Consider the following 27,323-nt stretch of genomic DNA (forward strand, 5'->3'; position numbering starts at 1 on the left):
ACCTGATTTTAAGGTTAATCCAAAAGACACATTTCCCACAGGAAAAATGCTAAACTGTCTGCTTTTATATAGCATTTTAGTTTATTCTTCACCAGAAGTAGAATTATGTTAAAAAGAGTATTCAAATCCTCAATTAAATTCCTAGGTCATAACTCTGTGCGCAACAGTGCTACTATTTAAGTAGAGACAGTTTTCCTTTCTTGATTTCCAGATTTGCTATTGAATGCAGATCTGTTTTTTGTTAACAGAAAATTTAAATCACTGTGTTAGCTCAAGCTGAAATACTGTCTAACCTTATAAACGGAATTATTTTGAGGGGGGTTGAAATCTTAAAGGAAACCAGAAAAGCAGCAAAACCCAGGAAGTCAGTGATCATGAAGCAGGTGAAAAAATTCTACGCAGTGAGTAGTACATCAGTCTTAGAATAAAATGTTCATTTTTATTTCCTTTTTATTTCATGAAGTGTAGTTCTTCTGCAGATCTGAGATAACCATCTTCCAATCGTAACTACAAACTTCATCTCTTCCCTGAAGAGTGAATGGAGCTAGTCTCAATTCCTTGTTATATTTCTGTCTGCATTAGCCACATTCCATTGAAGATAATTCATGTACAATTTGCGTTTACAGATACGCACAACTGTAATATACTGCTAGTTCCCTCTTCGGAGGTCAGATCCCTTTTTAGAGATAAATGGTTGTACTGCAGTATTACAGGTTTGTTACTGATACAAGAACCTTTGGGATAAAAGGTCTTGCATAAAAAGTCTCAACTTACTGCAAACATTCCTTATGCTTTTATCTGTGTGACAGAAGCTAGACACAGTGTAAGACAAGTGGTTTAAAAAATCCACTTTTCATGCTTCTGTTTTTGATTCACTTTTTTTCTTTAAATTGAGGAATGTAAGATTTGACATTTAAGATGTCAGAATGGTGGCCTGGAAAGTAGCTAAGTAAAAAGTTGAGTCAGTTTCATTCACCCTAAATTCTTCTTTTTTCATATTTAATATTTTTCCATGGGGAATAAGTAATGAGGGCTGAGTGCCTTTAAGTAATCTATTTTAAACCTGCTGTGCATGCTATACCTTCAGACAGCATTAAAGTTGAAAGGTTTTAGATATACACTAATGGAGTAATTTATCTCGTCTAACATTTTTTAGGTTCCAGTCAGTGCCAATGAAAAAGAATCTTCAGAGAGCGATTCTTTCTTTACTCTCGGGAACCTTTTATGAAACCAGTGAATTGCCTTTTCTCTCCCTGGACTAGGAAAGAAATCTGGACAATTAGCCTAGATTTAGATTTTTCTAAGGCACAAATTAATAAATTGATGATTAGTATTAATTATGAACTGGTCTCTTGGATCTTGGACCTGTTCAAAGCTGCTTCTTTGTTTAGTTTCACATTCACGCTGTTCATGACTCTTGGAAGTTTTTAAATATGTGTGTACTTCAGTTCTCAGTCTTCAAAAATTGTAACAGCTTTATTTTCTGTTTCTCTGTTGTTGTCAGTCTCAGTTATTTAGTGGTAGAGCTTTTATGGTAAGGGCTCTTTTTGTCTGCATTCATACCAAAGAAGTGTTGCGCTGTTCATCTTTCAGTTGTTGTGGTGGACAAAAACTCCAGCTGTATGAGGCTCTGATACAGAGTTTTAAGTAGAAATAATGGAAAAGATGATAGCCTATTTAGTGCAAAAGAACAAATTTCTGGCAAGGTTTTACCAATGAGGATTACTTAAATAATAGCCAAGGAATGTTTTTAAAAATATATCATTTTTTTACTGTAGTCATCAAGTAGACGGCAGCATCCTTTAAATAAACATCTTTTCAAACCTTCAACTTTCATGACATCTCATGAACCTCCAGTTTATATGGACGAAGATGATGACAGATGCAGTTTTCACAGCCATATGGATACTGCAGCAGAAGAGGAAGTATCGGTATGTGATTAAAATCAGTCAGAGAATGTCTTGCTTACTGTCATTTTAACTTGTTCAGTGAATAATATGAAGATTAAACACCTTTGCCATAAAATAAATATCATCAAATCAGTACTGAATTGTGGTAAGATTCATTAGCCATTTTGAATTTCAAATACATAATTCATATAATGGCCTCCAATTGCAGAAAACTTAGCCCAAGTCAGAAAAAGAAGCATGGAAAGGAATGAGTAAACATTTTGGTCCTGAAAGACCTTTAAAAAGTTTTAATTGCATATTTCCAAAAAGTGATTTGACATGAGATAGGTTTGAACATCATATGAACTCTATAGTTAAGATTCTGGTTAAAGATGTGTTACACAGAGCTCTGCTGAAATTTGAATGCTGCTGGCATCTTTTTTTGTCTTCCTTCACTAGCTGAATTAATTATGGACTTTTTGGAAATCTGCTTCAAAGCGTGAACTAACAGACTGAGTTGTCAATCAACAATCAAATTTATGTGTTTAGAGGCAAATTCTAGTAGACATCCTAACCCAATGTATTATTACGTTGTGTAGCGTTCCACTTTCCTAATTTATCACATTCAATAATACTACTACAAGAATTCAAATATGTATCTTTCCCACTTACATACAGAATCATAGAGGGACTATATCCTACTGGTAGGATGCTCGGTAAGTTTCGCAGCTGGTGTGAATCACTGGTGTTACCATGCTTAGAGTGAAGAACCTGACTTGTTACTTTTTTTTGGGGGGTATGTGAGCTTAGTGACATCTTGTGTGTGAACAGCTTGTTGCATAACAGAAGTACTGAGGCCACCCAGTGGAAGTCCATTTGTTTCTTTTACTGACTTTTTTACATGCACTGCATAGTCTTCCTTATTAAATTTGCTCATCTATTAGTCAGTCCTGAATCTCATCTTCACTCACATTCTGTATTCTCTGTCGGACTGTCTTTTTGTTCATCTGCAGATATTTTGGGTAATGTTTCATATTCCTGTCAGAACCTTAAAAGGCCTGAAAAGAAAAAAGTGTATTAGAAGCGATGCAGGTTACTATTTATCTCTGTAGAATTGGTTTTGAGCAAACAGTCCTTCATCCTGTATTGTTTTTAAATACCTGTTTTAGAACTGTTCTGCATATTTTCCTAAAACATCTTGGTTTTGCCATGGTGTCCTAACTCTATTAAATATGGTGCCATAAATCAGCTGGGATTTATTTTAATTAGGCTATGAGCTGCTGGTTTACATTTGTGCAGTGATAATGGTGGACTTATCCCATCCCACCCACCCTGTCCTTCTCCCCACCCCCACTGGGTTAAGCTTTTCTTTCTCCTCTAGTGCAGCCTTTCCAGCTGGATATTTTTATGCCTTGCAGTAATATAGAAAGGGAAAGGTGAGCTCAGTTACCAAAGAGATCCCCATTATCAGTGCAAAATAGAAGCAATTTGGAAGAAAAAGGTGATAATGAGATATATTCAAAATGAATGTACAGGATTCACTTCTAATGGTAAAAGTCAGGTCTCTTAGTGACAGTCACTGACTTAGAGAAAAATACTTTGCATCAGCATGGTGGAGAAGAGATTCAGCATAGCAAGAAAATTATAGGAAAGGTTTCCTTTGACATCTTTACAATGGAAGTACCACGTGCTGTTCCCTTGTAAAGACAAAAGATTTTGCCTGGATATTGCCAGTCAAATTGACTGGCGTAACCATTCCTGCAAAATTGTTTTAGTATAAATGAATTGTTACCCAAGTAAAGATCCTCTGTTCTCAACAGAATGAATTTACTTTCCTGTTATGATTACTGTATTTTGTGAGTAGTCTAATTGTTTTAGAACACAACTACTTACTATCGCAGAATGCAGTGTCCACACAAGGAACTATTCATTATACAGTTATTTTACAGACAGGCAGGTTTTCTGAGAAAAACCTGTGAGAGTTGCATGGAAACTGAATCCCTGTTTTATATTAAGAGACTGTAGTTTTATCACCACACAATTTAATCATGTCACTTATCCTTGAATTTTTTTTTAATGTTTAGTCTTTCATATAGGCTCATAATTATAATTGATAAGGCCTTAGAAATTCATCACTAAAGAACAAGCCTTCAATAAAGTTACTAAATAATGCAGATTCTTTAATTGTCACAGATTTGTAAAAAAGAAGTTGAAATTATGTGTATAGGCTACATTAGAAGAATTTTGATTACTGTCTTGTAGTTGTTTCCCATAACGGAACATTCCTGTCAGTATAGGATCTGCAAACTGCTCTACATCAGTAAAGACTTGTCATCTTTGAAAACAGCTGGCATCTACCAAGTACAGCTGCTACAATTAAATAGCCATCTTGAAATGGGTATCTGAATTAGAATGAGAGCTGCTGCCTTCTAACATTGAGGTCTTCAAACTTTGTGGAAGAAAAATGCATGAGAAAAAACAGAAATGGCATGTTTCTTTTAAAAGAGAGAATCATTTGTTGTAAATCCCTGGCAAAGTTGTTTGCACCAGCCAGTAAGGAGACAAAATTCTTCATGATTTAGCAAAAATAGCCATCTATTTTCTTAAGCTGTTAAGAGACAGCATGAAGTAAAGGGATGAAAGAGCTGGATAACTGAAACTAGTACTCTTCCAGTCATGGAATGAAGCTTCTCATCACTTTTTTTCTTACAGGTATAGGTGAGAAGTTAATATTGTTGAGATTGACTGTCTTATAATAAAAAAATACATGTAATGGATGCTTGGTACTGACTTGATTTATGGATATTTTAAAAACCTGAGTTTGTGTAAAAATTCTTAAAGCTGTAAAAAGTTTTTGGGGTGTCATTTGTTTTTAGTATTTTATCTTAGAAAGCACATCAGAGCAGTTGATCATAGCTATCATTAATATTATTCCATACCATCCCACAGAATAGTAAAAAGAAAGAGCAATTAACTTTGATAAAACTGAACAGAAATTTCAGTTCTCAAGTATAATATCTGTTGCTAAGCATTTTAAACTAAAATAAAGCTAAGGCTTCTACTACAGCTACAGTTTTACCCCCAGTGTATGGATAAGTTGATTAAGTGCGTATTGCAGTTAGGCATGTAATGATCTCATCTAATGAGCTAATGAGAAAAAAACCTGGAATTAGTTAGGCGCTCCTCTCTTCTTTGTACTACAGCTGAAGTCTTCACCAGAATCAGCTTGTTTGTGTTTTTTGTTTTAGTGCAAATAGTAAAGTATAAATAATACAAAATAAAGTGTAAATTTTGTATATGCTGTTTTGTGCTAGGTTTTAAATAATAATTGCCCAGTAGAGTTCTTAGGATATATTGCCAATGTTTTCTCAAAGGTTATTAATTATACATAGGGATTTATGGAATATACAGTCTCAAAGTAAAGAATGTTCCTCATTTTTCTTTAACGATGAACAGGATGAAGAGAGTATTCCAATAACATATCGAGAGTTACCTGAATACAAAGAACTGTTAGAATTTAAAAAATTGAAGAAACAGAAACTCCAGCAGATGCATGCAGAAAGTGGATTTGTGCAGCATGTGGGATTCAAGGTGAGTTTAAGAGATGTTCTTCTGTTACTCAGTGGATTGTAAATATTTTCAAAGACAACATGGTTTGGATTTCCTAAAAAGGCTTTGTTTAATACAGCACATTTGGTTCCTTGGTTCTTGCTTACTGTTGTCTGCTTTTTCTTGTACTTTTTAATAAAATCAACCCAAGTAACTCACTTTTTCTCATAGCTCAGGTTTCACTGACTACTGATACTGTGTGGAAATGAATAAGCATGCTGCCTTTTCCTCATTTTTGTTATGAAAACACAACCTGAGAGCTGTATTAAATCATTAAAGATTTGATTTGACACTACACTCTGATTTGACAATGATTCATTGACGGTGATTCTCTATCATTTTGTCTCTACCTGAGGCCAGAGAAGGGACAGAGATTTCAAATGAGAGCAGTAATAGATTAGTAATTTGTTTGTTTTATAGCAGCTTCCCAATTCTATCAAGTACTGACTTGCAGAAGTTGAAGCGACGACATGAAACAGTGGTTATGTGAAACGAAGAAATTAAATGTTAAGTTAAAATAATGTGTTGTCTCAGGCTGCATGAAAGAAAGGACGTCTCTAAACTATATTTTCTAGTTTGCAAGGGATTTTCTGTGTAGCTGGTTGCTGTGTCAGAACAGGTTCTTCAGCTGGTCTAGTGTTATGCAGCAAGTATTTTTTCCTAATCCCTATTTATATAAGAATGTGAAGGTACTCAGTTTAAATTTCCATTCAGAAGGACTGGAAAATTAAGACAGGCTCATTAGCTGACATTGACAGATGTAATCATGTAGTTAAACCACCAAGGTGCTCTTTATTTTTGCTATTTCTCTTTGATTTGGGAAGATTAAAAGAGTGAAGTTTTAAGACAGATCAGACTCCTGCGTAACAAATCGGTTGCTTTGCTAAAACTCTGAAACGTAAATTGGCATTATGCAGTGTAAGCATTCAAAGTTTTAGAAGTTTCTTTGCGATCTGAATCTGATTTTATTATGCATTATAGTAAGCTATGAAATGGCATAATTATATGCTATTTTCCCTTAGGAGTGGTGCCTTGCTCCGTCCACGGGGTTGGATGTAGCTCACCTAATCAGCAGACATTCAGAACACTTGGTTCTGCGTGGCCTTCAGCCTCATTTACTACACATTATTCAAACTTTACTTTGAATAATGAATTATTGAATCCCTAGTGGGCTTTTTATGGCTTTCATTGCTGTAATATCAGAGCACTTTGCAAATAGGTTTTTTTTTTCCTATAGAAATGAAAGGCATGGTATTATTTCTGCTTCATGGGGAAAGGGAAGTCAGAGCACAGAAATTAAGGTCAAGGGTTTCCACTGTCTTGGTTCTCAAATTGAGATAACGGGAACCAGATGGTTTTGGTTTTATTTCAAGTATTTAGTATTATTCTGAAGTTGATGTTTTCAGAGAACAGTCCTGAGTGTGCTTAGTCCCTCATTATCAGCCCTCAAACTCTGAAAGCCATCTGTGGAAGGAAGGGATGCAGCTGTATCCCTTTGCAAATAAATCTGTTTGTAAGGTGTTTGTTACCCTGAGTGGATTAATTGTGGCCAGGAATGAGCTGTTGTTCAAATGGGTTTCAGGGATGCTGCGAGAGAACTTCAGGTTCTGGAGAAAGATGAGCTATGGGAGCACAGGGAGGTTTCCCATGTTTTCAGTCCTATCTCTCCAGCACTGTTCATAGTTCAGATTTTTTGAAAGTTCTCCTTACCTCCAAGTCCCATTTCCCAGGTTTTCTTTATCAAATATTCTTGCATTTCTGTCCCTATTCTCCATCTTCTCATGAATTTTTCATCCAGTCTTGATGTTTTGTTTGCATTTTGTTTCCTCATCTTCATGCCACACTCTTCTCTCACTCAGCTCCTGTTGTGTTGTCCCTGATTCTTCTCAGGGGATTAGCTCTCCACTTCTTGCTCAGCTTTAGTTTTAGACTTCTGTTCCCTTCCCTGAACATGTTCTCCTGCTTCCTTCCCAGCCACCTGGCTTTTCATTCCAGCCCACGTAAAATGTGGTGTTACATTTCCGAAGTCTGATAAGGACATCAGTCTGACCTGTTGCAGTAGCCCATCAGCAGCCTCCCAGCAAGCTCTGCTGGTCTAGTCCTGCTGCTTTCTTCTGCCGTGGAAAGTGGATCTATAGTTAGACATTTTCTATGGTTGGACATAAGCTATAGAAGCATAACATTCATGTGCTGTGTCACAGCAGTTCTTACAGCCACGTGGGGATAAGCAGTGACTGCAGGCAGGACTAGGTCTGCTTCTGTTGAGCAGGAGGATAATGTCAACATGGAGCATTTGGGACACAAAGCGAGAGAAAAATTCATCAATCCCCAGGGCTCTGGAGGGCCTCTCGTAGAGTACAAGGACTTCTTTATCCAAAACACATTATGATCTCTGGTGAGGGGAATTCAGCTCTGGGCTAGCAGTAAATGACATACGTACAGGTCTTCCTTTATGGTGTATTGGTGTACAATGTTAGTAATGCAAGTGGTTACAGTTGGTGTGTTTTCAGTGCTCTTCCATTTGCTTCACAGTGCGATAACTGCGGAATTGAACCTATCCAGGGTGTTCGGTGGCACTGCCAAGACTGCCCTCAAGAAATGTCCTTGGATTTCTGTGATTCTTGTTCTGACTGGTGAGCAGCAAACACTTCTACTTGTTTGTAATTAGCTTGAATCTCTTTATGTGGCTTAGTTGCTATGTATGTTGGAAATCTTTGCTCCAGCATAGGAAACATATCCTGTGTTGGGTAAAGTGGAAGATACTTTAGTTTGTATTTCTGGGAGATACATTTTGTAACATATTCTGGATGTATAAATCTTTTTTTCCTAATGCAGTGGACAGGTTTGCGACTGTTGAATAGTGGGGGAAATTACACTTTAGGAATTAATTGGTACCAAATTCGGTATGAATCTGTTAATATGATCACTGTTTCTAAAAGTTAAGGAAAATGATTGAATTTTAAACTGTTATCTTTTTCTTTCCCTTGCAGTCTGCATGAAACAGAGATTCATAAGGAAGATCATCAGTTAGAACCTATTTACAGAGCAGAGACATTTTTAGACAGAGACTACTGCATGTCCCAGGGCACCAGTTACAATTATCTTGACCCAAACTACTTTCCAGCAAATAGATGACATGGGAAGCAGATCTACCATCTTGGGCTTACTATCCTCTTTGAAAAATAACAATGGCACCATTGTTAGTTCTGTGCACATTTTGGAAAGACTCTGCTTTCCCTGAAATGTCACTCACAGCATGACAGCTTCCTGGGTGTACTTGTCAAACTACAGCTTTGAGCTGTCATGGTTCTAGATAACTGAACAGCAGCTGAACATTCCTAGTGTGCAGAAGGTTTCACTGGGAGAGTTTTCTTTCACCACGTTAGTCATTTTTAGGTGGTGAATCTAAACACAAAAGAAAAACATACAAAAGGGTGAGCCAGAAATGAGAGCACACATTAAAGATAGAGTAAATTCCAAAGGCTTTGAAGAACTTGGTTATAATGAGATCCAGAGGAGATGAAGTATTTATATAAAAACAGTTTAGTAGCTTGCAGTTTTGTTGTGAAATAGTTTTCAGCACAGTAACTGACTTCTTTAGGCAAGGTTTTAACCAATGACAGTGTTTGCTTCTAGGATGTACTCTAAAAACTGCTCACTGTCTCGGCGATGGTTGGTTACAGGCCTTTATTAAATTGGAGCTGCTTAATCCCGTTGACTTCCAATTTTATTAATTTTGGTTGGGTTTTTTATTTTATTTTTTAAACCACAACAAACTCTATATTACCAACAGTGAAGCACTACAGGGGGCAACTGTGGCATTGCTTCCTTAACCAGCTCATGGTGTGTGAATGTTATAAAATTGTCACTCAGATATATTTTTTAAATGTAATGTTATATAAGATGATCATGTGATGTGTACAAAATATGGTGAAAAGTGCCAGTGGTAGTTACTGTGTAAAGTCTCTAATACTCAACATTAACTCCTTTAAAATAAAATACACAGCCTTCTGCCTCTGTATTTGGAGTTGTGAGTGCAACTCATCAAAGAAAACTGCCTAATATAAATCATATATATGGTAATAATTTTTCCTCTTTTGTAGTCTGCACAAGATCCATGAAAGATTGTATTTTTATTACTATTTAAACAGTGATTAAATTTAGCCTGAGCAGTGAGCAAGGGTTCACATGCATTCTTTTATACTGCTGGATTTTGTTGTGCATCATTTAAAACATTTTGTATGTTTCTTCTTATCTGTGTATACAGTATGTTCTTAAATAATGTTCAATTGTCAGGAGAACTGTGAGAAATAAACTATGTGGATACAGTCTGTTTATATATAGAATGCTTGCTGTGACTTCCTTTCTGTGTAGTTCTGACTTTTTAATCAAGATGGAAAACATTCAAAGGACATTTTAATACATCATGCAAACAGTCACTGTGCAGCCCTGCGAGATGCCCAGTGCCCTCCTCCTCTGCTGTTCATTTCCCTGGGAGCTGGTGGTGCTCTGCGCCTACTAACACCCACCTCGCCCTTGCAGCGTTAGCGTTCTAGTTTTACTTGTACCTTATGCGCAGACTGTTCTTTATCAGATGTCAGAAACCCCAGATTTCAGTAGCCTCGGGACACTGTATGCCATTGTCTGAGAAGCTTTGTAATTATTGTGACATATTTTAGTTAATATATTTTCTATTGAACTGTATAGCTTGTGATTCAGAAACACTCGCTGATTTTATAACTGTGAGAAACTTTCAGTTGCTTTGAAACTTGAATACTCAGAATAATGAGCTAGAGAAGAAACTAATTTGACTTAAAGAGATGGCAATAAGAAGGATAATTGGCTGGCTGCATCTAAAAACTTTAAATATAAATTGATTAGAATGAAGTGTTGCAATACCTTTAGGTGTAGTTATTTTTTGCTTTAAAAGATGATTCAAAGCATTTAATCTGTTCAGAAGGTAATACAGTACAGTTGCTAAGACACTGAGCAGGTATCATATGTAAACATATCTCACGTATCTTAATATACTTAGATGAATTTAATAAACCTTAAAAAATACTACACAAAAATTCACAGGATGTATTTTAGTTTTCAGTCAGAAAAGATTACTGCCCTGAGAGGCTCTCTAATGACTAAAGCATGTGCTTTCCACACCGTTCGTGCTGTTTGTAGGAAGCTGAAGCTGGGGAAGGTGTTTTATCGGGGAAAGATTCTGTGGTAATGCTTGCTTTCTGTTGATACCCTGAAAAAAATGGTTGGATGAGAATAATAGAAGTGCATTAGTGAAAATGTTCAGTCATCAGTTTAGGATGGCTTGGGAAGAACAGCAAGCCGTGGTGTAATTCGAATGAGTTTGGAAGCAGAAGGAGGATTTCAAGTCTGAATCACCCAAGCAAGAAGTATCATGGATAAGTCCTCTTTTTATTGACTGTGTATAAATATTTGTATTTCCATATGCATGCATATACAGCTATTTCTGTTGCATACATAACATACGCAAATAGGTACCTAATGCACATACACTCAGTCAAGCATGGGAGGTTTTGGTTTTTCCCATTGAAAAGACCAGAAGAAGCAGAAAGAAAAATTAAAACTGAAACTGTATGTTTTGTAATTTGATTTAAAAGAAAAAGAGGACTAGCAGCTGATGTTGCCTGTGTTCCCATCCCACACAAGTACGGTACTCCACACTTTTTAACTTATATTGTAATTACAAGTAATAAAAGATACTGCAGAGCACCTACACAGATGAATTTGCAACTTCATGATAACTCCAGAGTATTTTCCTGCTTTCTGAGGCAGAGTATTTTACTTTAGTTTTTTGGAAAAACTACTACAACCCTGCAGCACACAGCTGGTGGTGCTTCCAGGCTCGGTTTAGAAACACCAGCCTTCTTCAGCTGACGCATTCTCAAAGTCTCTTCCTTAAAGCTGTTGTACTGCAGGCGTTACTGGTCACTTGATGGCACTGGTCGAGGTGGAGAAGCACTTCTAGAGCATCAGTGGTAAAACGTAGGCTATAAAAGGACCCAGGAAAGAAGGAACATCCAGGATATGAAGGATAAGGACGTTTTAACCAGTCCCTTACAAATAATTGAATTAGCATTTACATGGCAAATGCCAAGGAAGAGAAAGGAACCAGAAGAATGTGCCCTGAATGGAAAAAGGACATACTCTGTAAGCATGCCAATTTGAGCGCTATTTTCAAGTCATGTACTGTGCTTTGAAAAGGATTAAATCCGCATATACTGTAACAGAAATCATTACTCCTCCTTTTTGTACATGTTTTATTTGTATTATGTCTTCATTACAAGAAAGGTAACTTCAAAAATACAAATCTGCCGCATAAAGTACAACATTGACAGTAAGAGCAGTCATGCAGCCCACTTCAGCTGTGAGTTCGTCCAGTAGATCCAGTACGAGGATGCAGTTACTTCACAGGAATGTCGAACAAGCTTTTATTTAGCTATCAGTATACCAAAGAAACCACGATACTTTGGTTAACCGAACAGAAATACGATGTGACTATTACAGACTTCTTTGCAAATATTACAGATAAATGGCTTACTAAAGGTGCAAGCAAAATGAACCCAGTCACCCATAATGGTTTCCTATTTTGTTATCTTTTTATTCCCACCCCCCTCCCCCCCTCTAAGTTTTGGCAATGCCAGTACAAGACAATAGATGATCTGAATTTTGCAATTGAAATAGTTCCCATGTAGGATTTAAAGAAATCTCCATACATTCTTTCTCATAGTCAACTTTATATGTAGACTTAATACAGTAAAACTGCTGTTGATACGGGTAATTACCGGATTGCACATTTAACTACACAATACAATCATCATTTTCACCTCAGCTCACAAAACTGGGAAGTTGTCATTTATAATATCTTACAATTCTCAGCACAAGACAAGTCCCAGAAATGGCGTCTGCTCCACAGTAATGGATTGACAGGCTTCCACGGTATTAGTGTCTTCACCTTCAGTTAATTTTTCTGCTTCTTGTTGCAATACAGTGTTCTGGGGACATGGGAAAAGTTTATTTTAACCTCTAGCCTGACTGATTCCAGCTGTCTCACAGCTGCATGTAACAGAGAACAGATTTTGGTCTCTGAAGCCCAAGAACGAGCCAAGTGACACCATTAAAATTAATACTGTTAATTAAAGTAATAATCAATGGGAAACTTGTATGCAGCAATGTTAATATGCTAAATGGTGAGTGAGGTGGTGGAGGAGCTCGCTGCCTGCCAGGCACTGTCTGATTTCCAATCAAACGAATGAGATACCAACCAGAGCTGCTGTTCATGCTGCTTTAAACTCGTGAAGAGCAAACAGCCAATGAAACAAGATGGTTCTTAGAGTTAGCACACAAACCACTCCACTGAGTGTGCTGTCGGAACAGAGGAAAAAAGATTTTGCCTAAAAGAACATACCACATGCACGAATCCAGATACCTCTCGAGAAAGCAGTATTGCTTTGAACAGCATTTTAGTCATGACTGTCAAGTGCCCGTGAGTGAGGCTGCGAACACAGTTACTGCGTTTCTGTGGGATAACAAAATGCCGCCTCTTGCTTGTTCAGAAAAGAGTCAATGGTCTTGCAGATGTCCAGAAAAACCTCCTCTTGTGTTCTTTCTGCATCAACCTGTGGAGCAGGCAAAACACATCAGTTTTGATTAAGACACAAAGATTTATCTCAGAATCTAAACACTGACACCAAAAAATGTTCCAATATAAAATAAAGGTTGTTGCGTTTCATATTATAAGCATTCCAGTGTAGAGAAGCAGCTTCCATAAACCCAGTTATTCACTGTTTCCACAGATTTATGTGAGAAGTTTCTGTAGGCTCCATCGCCTGGAGCAAAGTTCGTGAATCAAATGAGGGAGCTTAAGCTCCTTCTCCTTAGTACTCATGTTTTAAAGTGAAATTACACCTCTGATATAAAGAACAGTTTCAAAAGATACTTAGAAACTATTTTGACATTTAATACCCTCTGAAAGAAAACTAATAGAATAACTTGGGTATCATACCATTAATAACATGAATAGTACTGACTTGTTAATTTGTCATCTAAAAGGGTCAGGCAGGGTATGTAATGCTTTGATGGCCTAAAAGCTTTCAGGTGGCAGTAGCTTGTGTTTCCGTGCATTTGCACTTGCAGGCTGGGTGAACTGGTTCTGGTTTCATGATGAGCTTTGGGCGACACATGTTTTACAGTGGCGCTAGTTTTGTTGTACAAGAACTTGCTTTCATTGAAGACTTTTTTTTTCTCTAACACCCCAAGGATTCTGTTGTGGCCAGAGGTTGTCCAGGCTGTTCCAAGTTACTTTTTGTGACTGGACTTTCAAAAGCATAGTGAAAGCCTTGAGCCTTTACCCAAAAGCAAGCTTCCTCTCTGCTCCTCCATGCTTGGTCTTTCATGCATGCATGCCATGGAGTTTGCACACATTTAAATGGACCTATGAGAACTTTGCAAGAGCCTGTTCTGAACTGTGCGCTGCATTTTCATCCCCAACTAGGACGCCAGACAACTGCAGTGTTTGAAGGAGACATTCGTGACCATCATGCTTCCTGACAGCTCTTTGTTCTGCAGGAGACTAAGAGGAGTTTCTAACTCCAAGAAATGTGTTTCTAAAATAGGCCGTGCAGTTCCTCTAGACACGGTGTTGGCTTGCAGCCTGTACAGTCTGACTGCACTCCATGTACGTTTAAGTCCCACGGTGCCAAGTCTTGTGTGGGAGTCAGCAGCTGCTCCTTGCAGAGATCCAGCAAGGGATTGCATTCACACTCCATAGCTTGGTTTCGCTCTTGGTGGCATCCACAGATGCTGTGAGGTTTGGTCCCTTGTTGCATCCTGTTGGAAGTGTTGGCACATCCAGGCAGCCTGCCTCCACACGCAGCAGTTCCAGCACTGGGAATGGCCAGCCTGGCTGGCCTTTAAGGAACTTGCCCAACTGGGTCCAGGCCTGCAGGACTCACTGCAGGGGTATCCTACAGCCTGAGCTCAGCTGCCCTCTCCTGCCTGGCAAGCTTTCAGTGGCTTCTCTGGCTTCCTTCTCTTGCTCTCTGTCACACTTGTGCTTGCTGCTTTAGGTAAAGCTGAAGTACGCCTATACTGGAATAGTTTGTGAAGCAGCAGGTGGTGCCTTAGAAAGGTCAGTTCTCAAGGGCTGCACATCTCTCAGAAGCTTTCTGGGCCACAGAAACAAAGGGTTCAGGAGAGGGTTACTTATGAGTAGCAAAGAGAAAAGAGGAATGGTGAGCCATTCTGGACCAAATGCGCACCTTCTCCAGTTACAATAAAACTAGCAACTCCCATCTCTGCTGCCATAAGCTTGTTTTGCCTGTCTCAACTGCAAAGACACCTTTTTTCATATTGCTATCCCACAGGAAATATACTACTACCAGGGCGAAGGCTACAGCCGTTTCAAAGCTCTCTTGTCTTAATATGTATTTTTATTATCTCTTTATGCCATAAATACATGTGCACTGATCTGACCCTATCAGAACAGCTGATTGCTGCTGGCTTTTCGGTGACCTCGTCCAGAGCTGGGTCTGATACTCAGGTCTAGGTCTAGGCACTTCTGATGAAGAACTGGGTTTGTAAGAGTAGAAATTGCCACCCTTTATGGCTGGCTGGAACACTGACTTCCAAACTGCCACGGTAAAATACGGGTAAGCATGACAGCACCAGTGCTTCCCATGCTGGCCTCCTAAATAACAAAGGTCCGATTCATAAAACTAACTTAAAGTCATGGCACAAAACTAACTTAATGTGACAATAAGTCACAGCCAGTGCCACAGTAATTCAATGGTGCTCTCTGCAGCACCAGGAGAAAACAACTGTATTTCTCATTCTCAGATTACAGCAAATTTCATAAATTAGAACTATTCTCAAGGTTATTCAAGGCTACTCTCTCCTCATAAAAGCAAGATCCAGATACAGTTTTCCATAGTGCTTCTGCATTTTTGACACTTGTGGCTTCTGGTAACATCAAACACAGAGAAATTTAATGAGCTCATGTGGAAAATGACTGGACTAATCATCTCCAGAGTGCAATGTTGCTCCTTCTGGCATCAAATCAGCCAATTAACTTTTCAGTCATCAAATCTCCATTTGTTGTAGGTTTGGGGATTGAGAACCCTAAATGCATACTGCCAGTGAGAAAAACCTGAGTGTCTGTAGAGAGGATGGCTGAGGACCACTGCATTCAGACAGACTGAGATTCTGGGATAAATTCAAATCAAGTTCAGCTGTGTAGTCACTAAGGTTTATATCTTTGCCGCTAAGAGGGTGTTAAAAACCTCTTTGAGACTGTCCTGGTTCTTGGAGCAATGGATCAAGCTGTCTGGAAATGCAGTGGAAACTGCCCAATACCTATTTGCAATTGGTGTGAATTTACTGCTGTTTTATCTCTAATCCCCTGCTAATGTTTCTGATGTATTTTTCTACATCTTACGGGTCACAAGCCACCACGGGGGTGTGACACAGAAACACTTGTTCCTTTGTTTCCCACCTACTTCCCTACCAGGGTTAATGATTCTCTGACAACCTTTCAAAAGACAGCAGTAAATTACATACCTGCTATCACCAGTACCCTTGATTCTCCCTCCTCTAAATGGAAAATTACACATTTGCCCCTCCCCTGAGACATTTCTAACAGGGGATCAGTATGAGAAGGCTCAGAAGTGGAAGATGCTGAGAGGGTGGATGGTCTCTTATTCTTTCATAACAGTTATGGACAATAACTGCTGCTTACTCAGCATGTGACTTCAACTGATTTTAGAAAGAAACAGTAGAACACTGGAATAAGAAGAAACAAAGAAAAACGCATTTTGGTTGAGCTTCATAGGCTAATCATGTGATCTGAAATAGAGAAGGTTTCTGGGCATCCCTGAAATCCTCTGCTCTGGACTGCCTTACTTATTTATTATACTCTTGCCCTTACTCTCAAATTACCTTGAATAAGGAACCTGTATTTAAGACACCTACCGGGTATCTTACTTTAGCTAGATAGGATCAGTTTTGTCTTGCTTGACTACCAATGCATTGTTCTTCTCCATTACTTGTTACCCTCCTACATACTGTCACTTGAAGAAATCTTTAAAGGATGAGTCAGGTATTAGAAACAATCTGGGTTTTTTTAATCCCTTTCTTCTCAATTGACAGAGGAATACATATTCTAGGGTATTTACATTTAGCCATGTTAAAAGACAAGTAGGTGCCTGCTAAATTTTCAGATGCACTTTCCGGTGCAGCTGTCGTGAAAATCACTGAGAAATAGATTTTAAACCCTTAGGATCTACCTGCTTACTACAGCTACCTTAGTGCGTTTTGTTTCATTTAATTTCATTCATCTGAAACATCTGATTCCCAGAGAATCAGGCAGCTTGGAGCTGTTGTTTCTGTGAGTAGTGCCTTAGTCCCTGTGTGGGACTAAGTCCCAGTGCAAGGTCTCTGTTAAAAAGCACCCTCAGCCAGTTTTATCTTCCCTTGTAAATACATCCCCAGCAGTTCCATCACTGTTCTTCATCTCAGCTGGGGTGCTGAAAGGATGACTATTGTTTATTCCTGTCACGTTCACAGATGTTTCACCTGCACCTTCCACACTTCTACTGTTGAGCAAAAGCACTGACAGCTAATCTTGGTCAAAAGGGAACAGTCCTGATCTTTTGGCAGCTTTGTCAAGCCACTGCTCTTGTTCAGAAGTCAGTGGAATGGAAAAACATTCCATTTCCAAATATCACATTAGTTATTTAGGAATGCATGGATGCACAATAATCTAGGTTTAGAGAAGGTCACAAAATTCTCATTGATCAAAATGGGAATGCTGTTACAACCATATACCTTTGTCTCTTCTGTGCAAGTAAAGCAAAGAGAATTCCTACTGACTGCAGAGGAAGCTAAGTCAGACTTGAGTTTTTCTAGCCCTGCTGTGCTCTTTAGGCTCCTTCCATCCATGCTGTAACACCCATTTAAATGCAGAGAATAAGCAAGCTAATGTGACAACGTAGTCTCAAGCACACCTCGATATAGTGTGACAGCCCAGATCCTCCTCCCCTGAGTCCTCACCTAACAGCTAACTCTCACAGCAGACTTTTGCTGGCCTTATGTCCAGGACTGAATTTTACATTTGCATATTCAATAGGCCTGTTTCAGGACTGAAAGCTTTTAGGCTGAATGGGACAAGTTGAACACGTACCACTATTAGCATGTGCTGTTCCCGATCTGTGGAAAACTTTGCCCAGCCCTAAATACACTTAAAATGGAGAAATCAAATAATACCAAATAATACCAAACAATACCAATGCCAACCCTATTTTCTTGTTAAACGAGTCTATTTAAGAAACCTGATTTTCTTATCTGTGGCAAAGCAGGGACTGTGTGCTGCAGTTAAGCCCTACAAGACATGATCACTTACACAATTTCACCTAGAATTATTAAAGGTGCTTAGTCACACACTGCATGCTGGCATACGTAAGTTGGCTAGAAAAGGTTAATATTGAATCTTCATGGCAGTTAGGTGGTGTTTAATATTCCTCTTAAAATCTCAGCATTCTCTGAATGATGAAGAAAGTACATGGCTGGAATCTCAAGGGACACAAAGCTCACAGGGGCCTTCCACTGAAGAGCTGTTCCTGTTAAAAAAAACAAGCCTGGGCAGGAGTAACTTCCCAGAAGAAGGCAACTAAAGATTCTTTTAGACCCTTCTTCTCTTCCTTTCTTAAACAGATTTTCTTCAGATGCTTTTGGCCGTCGCAGACTGATCTGGATCTGCAAACAGCACCTTCAGGTAAGACACTACTTCCCTGAAGTCTTCCATCAGTATTGCCTGAGGAAAAGCATGCACAAGCCTCTGGTCCATAGTTACATGAAGGTCCATGGGTTATTTTAAAAACATCCATTAGTGTAGATGAGAACTTATTTTAAGAGGTCTTTAAATCAACATTTGTAAATCAACGTTTGTGGCGTTGCCTGAAATGGATTAAGAAACACATAAACAGTTCTTTCGGTGAGCAGAATTATAGAGGCAGCAGCATCTTTATGGCAGCATTAGTATCTTCATTCAGTGTTGGTCAATGCTGCAGAGTAATAAAACCCACTTAGGTGTGAAAAGATTCCCAAAGCTCAAAACATGTTATAATTAAAATCAGAACGAAAAATACTAAACACGACAGGTTTGATTCTGCTCAGGCACCAGGCTGCAGGCTTGTACCCAGGGCTGGCTGAGGGTGACGAGGACAGCTTTGGGAGGCTTAATTTTAAAAGCCTGCCTCTGGTGAGTATTTTGGCACTGTTCTCTAAACGCTGATAAATGACTGAACATGTACTTGTCTGCTTCATAAGGGTTTGGGGGGACACACATCTCTTTACTTAAATCCATAAGGGAATCCCATCTTTGATACCAAGTGTGTATTTTATCAGTTTCATAAAAAGCAGATGAGGTAGACACTGCAATACAGAGTACCTGTGTTCAAGAAAAATAGACCATGTTTTTGAACCTTTAAAGGATATTTTACATGATAATGTTTACAAAGCAGATTTTACAGAGTTTTCATACCCAATAGCTCCATCCAGAAAATGGAAGCACGTTGAACACCGACATTCATCAGAAACAAGTACAATACAGACATTGTCAGACAAACAGTGTAACCCTTGTTCAAGCAATGCACAAGTATTTTCTAACATGCAAGCACACAATGCTAGCTCCTCAGAACACTTAATGGTAAAGAGTACAAAGCACATATCCAGTTCTGACCCCCAAACTAGGCAAGTCCCTTAAGGAGCTAATGAGCTATAAGCTTTCAAGAAAAGACTGCATGATTTAACACTGCACAAATTGCATAGGAGATGGAGCAGAAACTTGCTTCTGAAGTATTAAGGAAGGACAAGGAGAGTCCAGGTCAAATGAAATAAGGCAGACCATAAATACAAAATCCATGTGGAAGTATTTAGTGTGGTTTCGTTCTCTCTCTGGGGCTGTCACTTCCTTGATGCTTCAAAAAGAGAAACGCTGTGGTAGGCACAGCTCACTGAAGTAAGAGATACAGAAAGCTCCGTTTTCCTTTGCATAGCACTGTGTTGGTGTATTGGGTACTGGACTGAATTCTTAATTAGACACATCCTTGCAATGTTGGCAAGGAACCTCATCAAAGAAAATACAAATAAAACCAGATAATGGTTCTTCAGCTTAAAAAAAGAAAAGCAACTGAATTTTTTTTTCTGCCACTCTAGAGCTTGCCTTCGGTGTACTTACTGTGGGCTTAGCGAAGAACACAAATCAGGACTCTTCCTTTGAGTATCATTTTCCTCAGGACTACATCATTCATTCTGTTCTCGGTCAGGATATGGGTGCATAAATTAGCTGAATGTTTCTCTTTTGGGAACTTTGTAGAGGAGAAAGGTTTGGGATCTGTGATTGCATGTTTGCTACCACCTCTAGAAAAAAGCTCCCATAACATTTCCAGAAACTATTATTAGATTCTTTCCCTTTTAAGACTAGAAGGATCAGTAGGACTAGATCTTTCTGTAGCTGAACATAAGGGACAGTTTGCCAGAAGAGAGCAGAAAAAATTACGTAAACCCCATAAACTTCCCATGTAAATGAGTTCACAGATGTGCCAGCATATACATCAGGTAATTGCACTGATGGAATATTTCTTGCTTCTCTCTAAAGTTTTGATTAGAGGATAAAAAGAAAGCTTTAAATATCACATCCTGAGCAGGTGTAAACTGAGGTAATTCACTGAAATTAATATAACTGTATCATTTAAAATATCAGCAGAAAAATCTTTCTTGTGTGCAGGTCTGTTTTATTTCAGGATATACACTGTCAGTTTTGTAAATTTAACTAAAGGGCCTTGGATTAACATAAACTTTCATCTTAATTCTGAAAGCCCCTATAAAGAAATAAACCTGATACTTAAAGAAAAGCTTTCCATCATTAATGTTTAATAAGAGAGTCTATGCAGGTGAGGTAGTGATTCAGGATATTCTATGATTCTATGATATGTTCTCAGATGCAGGATAAATCTGTGGGTTTATTCTTTCAAGTTCTACTGTGGAACCCAGAAGTTTGTAGAAGTTGTAAATAAACCAGGGGAGCATAAGATGAGAACAAACTAGAAAGTGCAGAAATGAATACAATTCATCAATGGTGTTGTGACAGTGTTTTCCAACTATTGCTTATATGATGGAAGTAAAAAGCAATAATTTAATTTAAAAAGTCAAGCAGTTTACCTTGCATAACTGTGTCTTCCTTTCATAGTATGCAATCATAGGTTTTGATGCTTGGTAATAGCTTTCAATTCCTTCCTTGATGGTTTCAGCATTATCAGTGTGCTGACTGCTCTGATTTCTCATCAGAAGGCGACTGCTCATTGTTTCTGTGGAGCAGTCCAGGCAGAACACAAGTTTTGGTTCCCCAATCTAGAGACAAAGGAAAACATCAAGTTTTCAAACTGCTGGCCTGGTAAAACTGGCTTTGTTTGGATAATTTTAAAACAAAATGCTACCGAAAAGGTCATCAAGGAATTTATCAGCAGATTACTTCTGAATTTGCCTATGCAGAAGTCATGCTTATTTACAAACAACTCTTTTTGTAGCAGCACTTAGCAGCATTCAAGATGAAGGCTGTGTTTGATGGGGCTCTACATACACAGAGAAAAAGTGATAAGATCTGAAAAATGCTGGCTGGGCTAAAGCCAAATCTGGACTGCAGGCTGAGTCTAAAGGGATAAACTCCACTCTATCAAGTAAAATAAATGTGTTACAGGATCAGAGAAAAGCAATGTGGTAATTTTTCTATGCAGTTACGTATTAGGTCCTTCAGTGATGCTTTCAGGCTTTTTCTCATTCCTTCCCTTTTTAGCAGGGATTTGGAGAACACCTTTTAGGAAAGAATGAGAAGTTCTTGAGAAAAGACAACTGCTCTTCACACTAGTGATCATCAGAAAATCATGTTTTTACAATGGCTACAGCAAAGAAAGTCTAAATGACTGACATATTGGAACTGTCATTGCTAAAATTGTTGAAAGCCCTTAAAGGAAAAAATATTCTAAAGGTAAATATTCCATGCTAGGCCTTCTGCATTTGACTGAGGATGTCTGGATTATGTTGACCTTTCCACCACCGTAATGACTTTCTAGGACATGGCTGAAGCAAGGGAATATGTTGGACAGTGCAATGACAGGCTTTTATCCATCCATTTTTTCCACACAGCTCAGAAAACATAAATGCTATTAGTAGCAGCAGTATTGGGTGTAGGGATTAAAAAAGCCAACAATGCAGTTTTAACAGTGCAAAAGACTTAGATTGAGAAGTTAAGAAAGATGTGGGCTCATACAGTGATTCAAACAAATGTCCTTTTTGTATAACTGGACTAGGATGGTGAGAAGTTATTTCCTCCCCCTCCACATGAGGAACTCTGTGTCTTTTCTAAATTAGAATAAATGTGAAATGATTCCTTTAATCAGTTATATCATCACCTCACAATGAGGATATAAAGGAGTCCACAGATCAGATAACAGTATCTTGTTTGATAGACCAGGTCTGATTTGCTTTTGAAAAACCTGTTATGTTTCTCTTAAAAGTTTCAAAGTTGCTGTTCTCCGGAATTCACAAAATGTTACAGAAATGTCATTCTGCCAAGTTAAAAAATTGCAAAAGTAAAAGTCATCAGATATTACAGCAATTTGTATGACTGGATTTTTTAAAGTTACTGTTTTCCTGGCACAATTTAGCTTAAATAATGTGTGTTGTGGGAACATCTGCAGGAAGCCAAACAAGTCTAATGTATTGGGTCTTTATTCTGTCTTACTGGGTATCTTCTCCCTGCTGATGTGGAACTTATAATTTAATATTGTTTTTTACTTTCCACTTAGCAGAAAGACTGAGGAGGGAACAGGGATGTGCTTCTCTAGAATTATGGCTAGGTAAAAGTACAGTTATATCACAGAAAGGAATTGAGCAAAACTGGCTGGAGACTGAGCTTACATAGACTTACTGAGAAGCTTACAGCCAGCCAAGATCACCCTGTGAACACTGAAGTGCATACACGGATACAACAGGGTTGAGTTGGCACGTTCAAAATTACCACTTGGGGTGCTTGTATTTTACTCCAAATGTCAAAGGCAGCCCCGGGCTACAGGATCTTTTGCTCTGCAGTGTCTACAGGAGCTGAAAGGAGCTCTGCTTTTGCTCTGGATGCATCAAGACTTGTTTGCCTGGCAATGCCTCAGTCCAGGACGCTCCAATCTCTTAAATCCTGCTTTATAGCATACACCAGTGTTCACAGGACATGACACGTATGCCTGCCAGAAAAGTAGTACTGCTGAAATAGTCCCTCCTGCTACACAAAATGAAAGAAATCTCCAATGTCTTTGTAACAGTGCATGACATTCTAGTAAAGGAACTAATAGATCGACATTTCTGTGAATGGTGTCTATAACAAATTCTATTATGCATTATTTTGTGCAGCTTCTGATGCCTATGTCTTGCTAGGGTTTTGTGGTAATCAACTAACCAAAGCAGCTAAAGGTTCAGATGATCCATGAAAGTTTTATTACCTTTTAAACTTGAATGGGAAGTTTGTGGAGTGTAATCTGAATATAAACTTAACTATTTACTCTAGCTAACCAATAGTTTTCTCCTAAACCCTGGCAAATTCATTCATAGGGCTTATAGAGAGTATTTTCTGCAGATAGGGAAATGTACAGCTGAGACCTCTCAGTAGGTCTTAGCACATACTGAGGAAATCAATAACTCTCTGAACTGCCATGCAGTCACTTGCAAAACACTCTTTTTATGGCTGTGCCACCTCTTACTCATCACAAAAATAAAATCTGTGTTTTGCTGTTTCACAGTGGTAGCACGCTGTAAAAGAGCCGGCTCAATGGTAATAGATACTGACTGAAGTTATGTGCTTTCATGAACCTACCTCAAATAGCGCTCGATGAGATTTTCACAGTAAGTACAGCAGCCATCCACTAGAATTATACAAATGATTCTAAAAATGGTGCTTTCCACTAAATGTGAATTGTTCCTGGTTCATATTAAATTTGGGTAAAATCAGCTTTTACTTCTGCTGGTATTAGAGGGTCTGTGTAGGTGAGGGCAAAAGCTGGAGTTATATATTTATGGGGTGCCCAAGTTTCAGCGATCAGCAGTACAATGCTGTTGGGTTGGCTGTTTACATGTCCCCATTGCAATCAGCTAAAGATGGGCACCCAAGCAGCATCAAAAGTACAGGTGTACCTTAATAGGAGTTATAACAGCATTACAATTATATGATTACCTTGCTCTCAAACTCTTCTGCTTCTTTCAGCTCTTGGGGATACCCATCAATCAGAAAACCTTTTGTGTCCCCCAACTTGGAAATCATGGCTTCCTTCAGTAGCTTTAGGACAATACCCTGCATTGAAAAGAAAGGGAGCAACTTGGTTAATCATAAGAAAGATTGATACATTGTTTGTTACACCGACTTTAGTCCTAGGCCCTTGACAACTGCCTTGTTTTGCTAAGAGCAGGTCCTGTAAATACAGGTGTTTTTCTTGTCCTGCAGGCAGCAGGGCATCCGTTTTTTATTCTCTCAGGTCCAGCTGTGCTACATAGGTCTAGTGTTGCAAACCATCCAAGAGTTCCCAAAATGTCCTCTAGATAGCTGGGAATATTTCATAGATTCAAAATTAGTACCTATGAAACTGGAGTACTGCTGCAGCATTTTGCAATCTGATTGCATTTGCTACATCATTGATATAATTACACTACATGGAATGCGGTAAGAGACCCCATCTAACCAAACACACTGAATAGCAAAGCAATCAAAATCAAGACTCGGCACAGCTTTTAGTTTCCCCCAGGCAGCACTTCCCAGTATCTTTCATTAACAAACACATTCTACGATCAAACTGCACTTGCTGAAGACCCATCAAGAGTTAGGGCTGTGGACCTGCCATGTAAAAGTCAAGTCCAGCTGGGAACGACAGACTCTGTCTTCATAGTGACCATTAAACTGCAGTCCAGCTGCTCTGGGATGTCAGCCAGCTCTGCAGGGAACTGCTGCAGGCATTGTAAATTAGAGTAGCTGCCAGGAGGACCAGCTCCGAATCTAAAATGGGAAGCTACAAAACTGGCATCAAGTTTCTGTTCCCTGTACTTATTCTTACATTTTGCAATGCATAGTGCAGCTTGTGTCTCACTGTTTTCATGACTAATTTGTAGCCTCTCTGAATCAAATGCAAAGAAATACTGGCAGAGAAAGAAAGATCTGGCAATGAGGAAACTTCTCTCTCAAGATGCAGGTTAATTTTACTTAAATCATCAGCTCTAGTCTCCCATTTCCACCCTTTTAGACAATCTACTACCACTGCCTTTGTTTAACCATTAGGACCCCAAATAAAACTGTTGCTTACTCCAGGCACAGGTTCACCACATTCCATGATGTATTTGATCAGTTTGCTTCTCTCTGATAATGATGATAACTCATTTTGGAGAAGGTCACCAGTGGACAGGTGAGTAAATCCATATTTCTTGGCTAACTGTTCGCATTGGCTACCTTTGCCAGAGCCAGGCCCACCTTTGTGAGGAAAAAAAAATATAAAATTAGAAAAGACTTCTAACTTCTCAAACTATAGCAACCAAGAAAATGGGAGGAAATGGATGAGACTGTCTATTTCAAAATTCACTTTTTTTTTAAAAAGACACTATACAGTAGAACAAGTCAGATACTTCCTTTCTGCTGGCTCAAAATGTGCCCTGAAGTTGAAGGAGTTAACAACAGTGTGAAATCTCTTGCAGGAAAGAACCTGTTCCTAAAACACCATTACCATGTAAAGGGACAACATAAACCAGACTGCCGGTGGGGAAGGATATTTCAGTGTATGTTCAGCTTGATAGCTGCAACAAATATTAGCAAACTAACATCCACTGCATCCTTGGGAGAGAAATATTTTGCCCCCATTTGTGGAATGGAAAGGTATAGGTAAAGAGATGGTGAAACCTGCCTCTGTTATGTGGGATACCGCACACATAGGTGTACATTAACTAAACTCTTTTGTATTATAGTGAACGTAAAATTTCACAGTGCTTGTGCTGTTTCGCTTGGAAAGCTTTCACATCCTGGCATGTCTGCAGGTAACAGAGCTAGGTACTGAAGCTGCTCAATACTGACAAAGGCTCGGTCATGGCCTCCCTGCAGCCGCAGCACTGGCTTGCTCTTCAAGCATGCTGCAGGGAAGTGCAAGAATAAAACACCGGGCAACAAAGGGCACATGGAGACCTTGTTACCACCTGCTTGTCTACATCCACAGCTGTAAAAAACAACTGAAAACCACCTCTGAGCCAAGCCTGGAGCCAGACACCAGGAGGGGTGCAGGGAGTTTCAGCTCAGGTGAAGCTGCTCAAATGATTTTTCCACAGGCTGAAAGGAAGGTGTCTGCAGCCGGCCCTGCCCCTAGCCACTGGGGGTCTGTGGGAGACAGGGACAGGGGGTAGGGTAGGGCAGGGCAGGGCAGGGGCTCAGGTGAATGCTGCAAGTGTCAGAAATGGCACCTGAACCCTCCCTCCTCCGTTTGACGGGAGAGAGAACATCACCTCAAGAGACCCAAAATTGCCCTTTTTTTTCAGGGGCAGTCCCAGAGACCTTGGACATCCCTTTGCTCTGCAGGTGCTGCCATTGCCCTGTCCCACCTCCTCAGTGGAGGTGCCTGCTTTTCCTTCCTCACCCTGAAGGCCAAGATAAAGAAAACCTATTTCAGTCATGCTTTTTAAGCAGGTGACTTCTATTTATCAACTGTTTGGACTTGCAAATATGACAACACTCTATTATGTGGATGCATGATGCTTGAAAACATGTGATTTTCCTTTTTGTTTATTTTTCCATGAGAAATATAGGAATAATATTCATAATAAGAGTGAATTTGGCACCATCTCCTCCTGACTTGAACTTTCTTCTGATTTTTGCATTCAATTTAAGAAATAATTTCTCTGAGCATATAATTTACAGAGAAGTTACAATACTGTAGCTGAGAATAAAAACTAGGCCATAAGGAGGTAGCATCAAAAGAACATTTTTGGTATACTATAACCTGGAGTCTTTTACTTCAGCTTGACAAAGACAATTATCAGCCCATGGTGTGAGAATCACACTTGTGCTACAATTTTAGCTGGAAATATATTTGTCACAGTCTCATTTTCTTGCCAATGTGGGTTGCATGTTGTTTTTCTGTTGCTTTAATAAGACGAACATTTTTCTTTTGTAAAAGCACTGACTGAAAGAAAACAAGGAATAAATAAGCGTGGCTACAGAGAAATGGATGCAGAGAAATTACAGACAAATAACCTGTAACATGTAGTCATAATTTCATTTCTATTCTGTTTTGGTTTCTTACATTAGTAAGTTTGTGTGTGTGTGTATGTGCTTGTTTGTACATTGTCTCCTGGTCTTGAATACATTAGCAGTGCAGTAATTGCATCCTATTTATTTGGTGTATATACACAGTATTAGAGAAAAAAAAAACAACAACAAAACCAGCTATAAAGATTACTTTATTCTGTTTCTTATGTAACTGTTTCTCTTCTGAATGTGGAGCCAAACAGAAATTTCATGTCTCTTTGTGTACTAAATAGACTAGATCTCTTTTAGATATAACAATGAAAGGACAATTTTGTGTTGATTAACAGGTAAATATTAAGGTAAATATTAATGTGCTTCTACAATAACCTTTATCTGTTAGTATCTTAAAAGAGACCAGTAACGAGTGGCATCCCTCAGGGATCGGTGTTGGGACCGGTCTTGTTCAACATCTTTGTCGCTAACAT

At 38.8% G+C, this 27,323-nt stretch overlaps 2 protein-coding genes across 5 annotated transcripts in view; one reads left to right on the plus strand and one right to left on the minus strand.

Moving 5' to 3' along the window:
- The window catches only part of ZZZ3 (zinc finger ZZ-type containing 3), a 38,387-nt gene extending 28,543 nt beyond the window's left edge, over positions 1-9,844 (plus strand). For all 4 annotated transcript variants that reach the window (XM_062617223.1, XM_062617224.1, XM_062617226.1 and 1 more), the window contains exons 9-12: positions 1,779-1,931; positions 5,346-5,480; positions 8,031-8,131; positions 8,489-9,844. In XM_062617223.1, the coding sequence (XP_062473207.1) occupies positions 1,779-1,931; positions 5,346-5,480; positions 8,031-8,131; positions 8,489-8,633 (534 nt within the window). In that variant the 3' untranslated portion in view covers positions 8,634-9,844. The remainder of the gene's footprint in view (positions 1-1,778; positions 1,932-5,345; positions 5,481-8,030; positions 8,132-8,488) is intronic.
- A 2,327-nt stretch (positions 9,845-12,171) lies between these two features.
- Positions 12,172-27,323, minus strand: part of AK5 (adenylate kinase 5) — a 90,240-nt gene continuing 75,088 nt past the window's right edge. The window contains exons 11-14 of the mRNA XM_062617228.1: positions 24,917-25,080; positions 23,800-23,916; positions 20,745-20,933; positions 12,172-13,147 (exon numbers count right to left, since the gene is read on the minus strand). Of these exons, the coding sequence (XP_062473212.1) occupies positions 13,037-13,147; positions 20,745-20,933; positions 23,800-23,916; positions 24,917-25,080 (581 nt within the window). The 3' untranslated portion in view covers positions 12,172-13,036. The remainder of the gene's footprint in view (positions 13,148-20,744; positions 20,934-23,799; positions 23,917-24,916; positions 25,081-27,323) is intronic.

Source organism: Pezoporus occidentalis, unplaced genomic scaffold (genome assembly GCF_034315485.1).
Source record: "Pezoporus occidentalis ecotype Australia unplaced genomic scaffold, CSIRO_AGI_Poc_V1 ctg194, whole genome shotgun sequence".
Classification (NCBI taxonomy): Eukaryota; Metazoa; Chordata; class Aves; order Psittaciformes; family Psittacidae; genus Pezoporus; species Pezoporus occidentalis.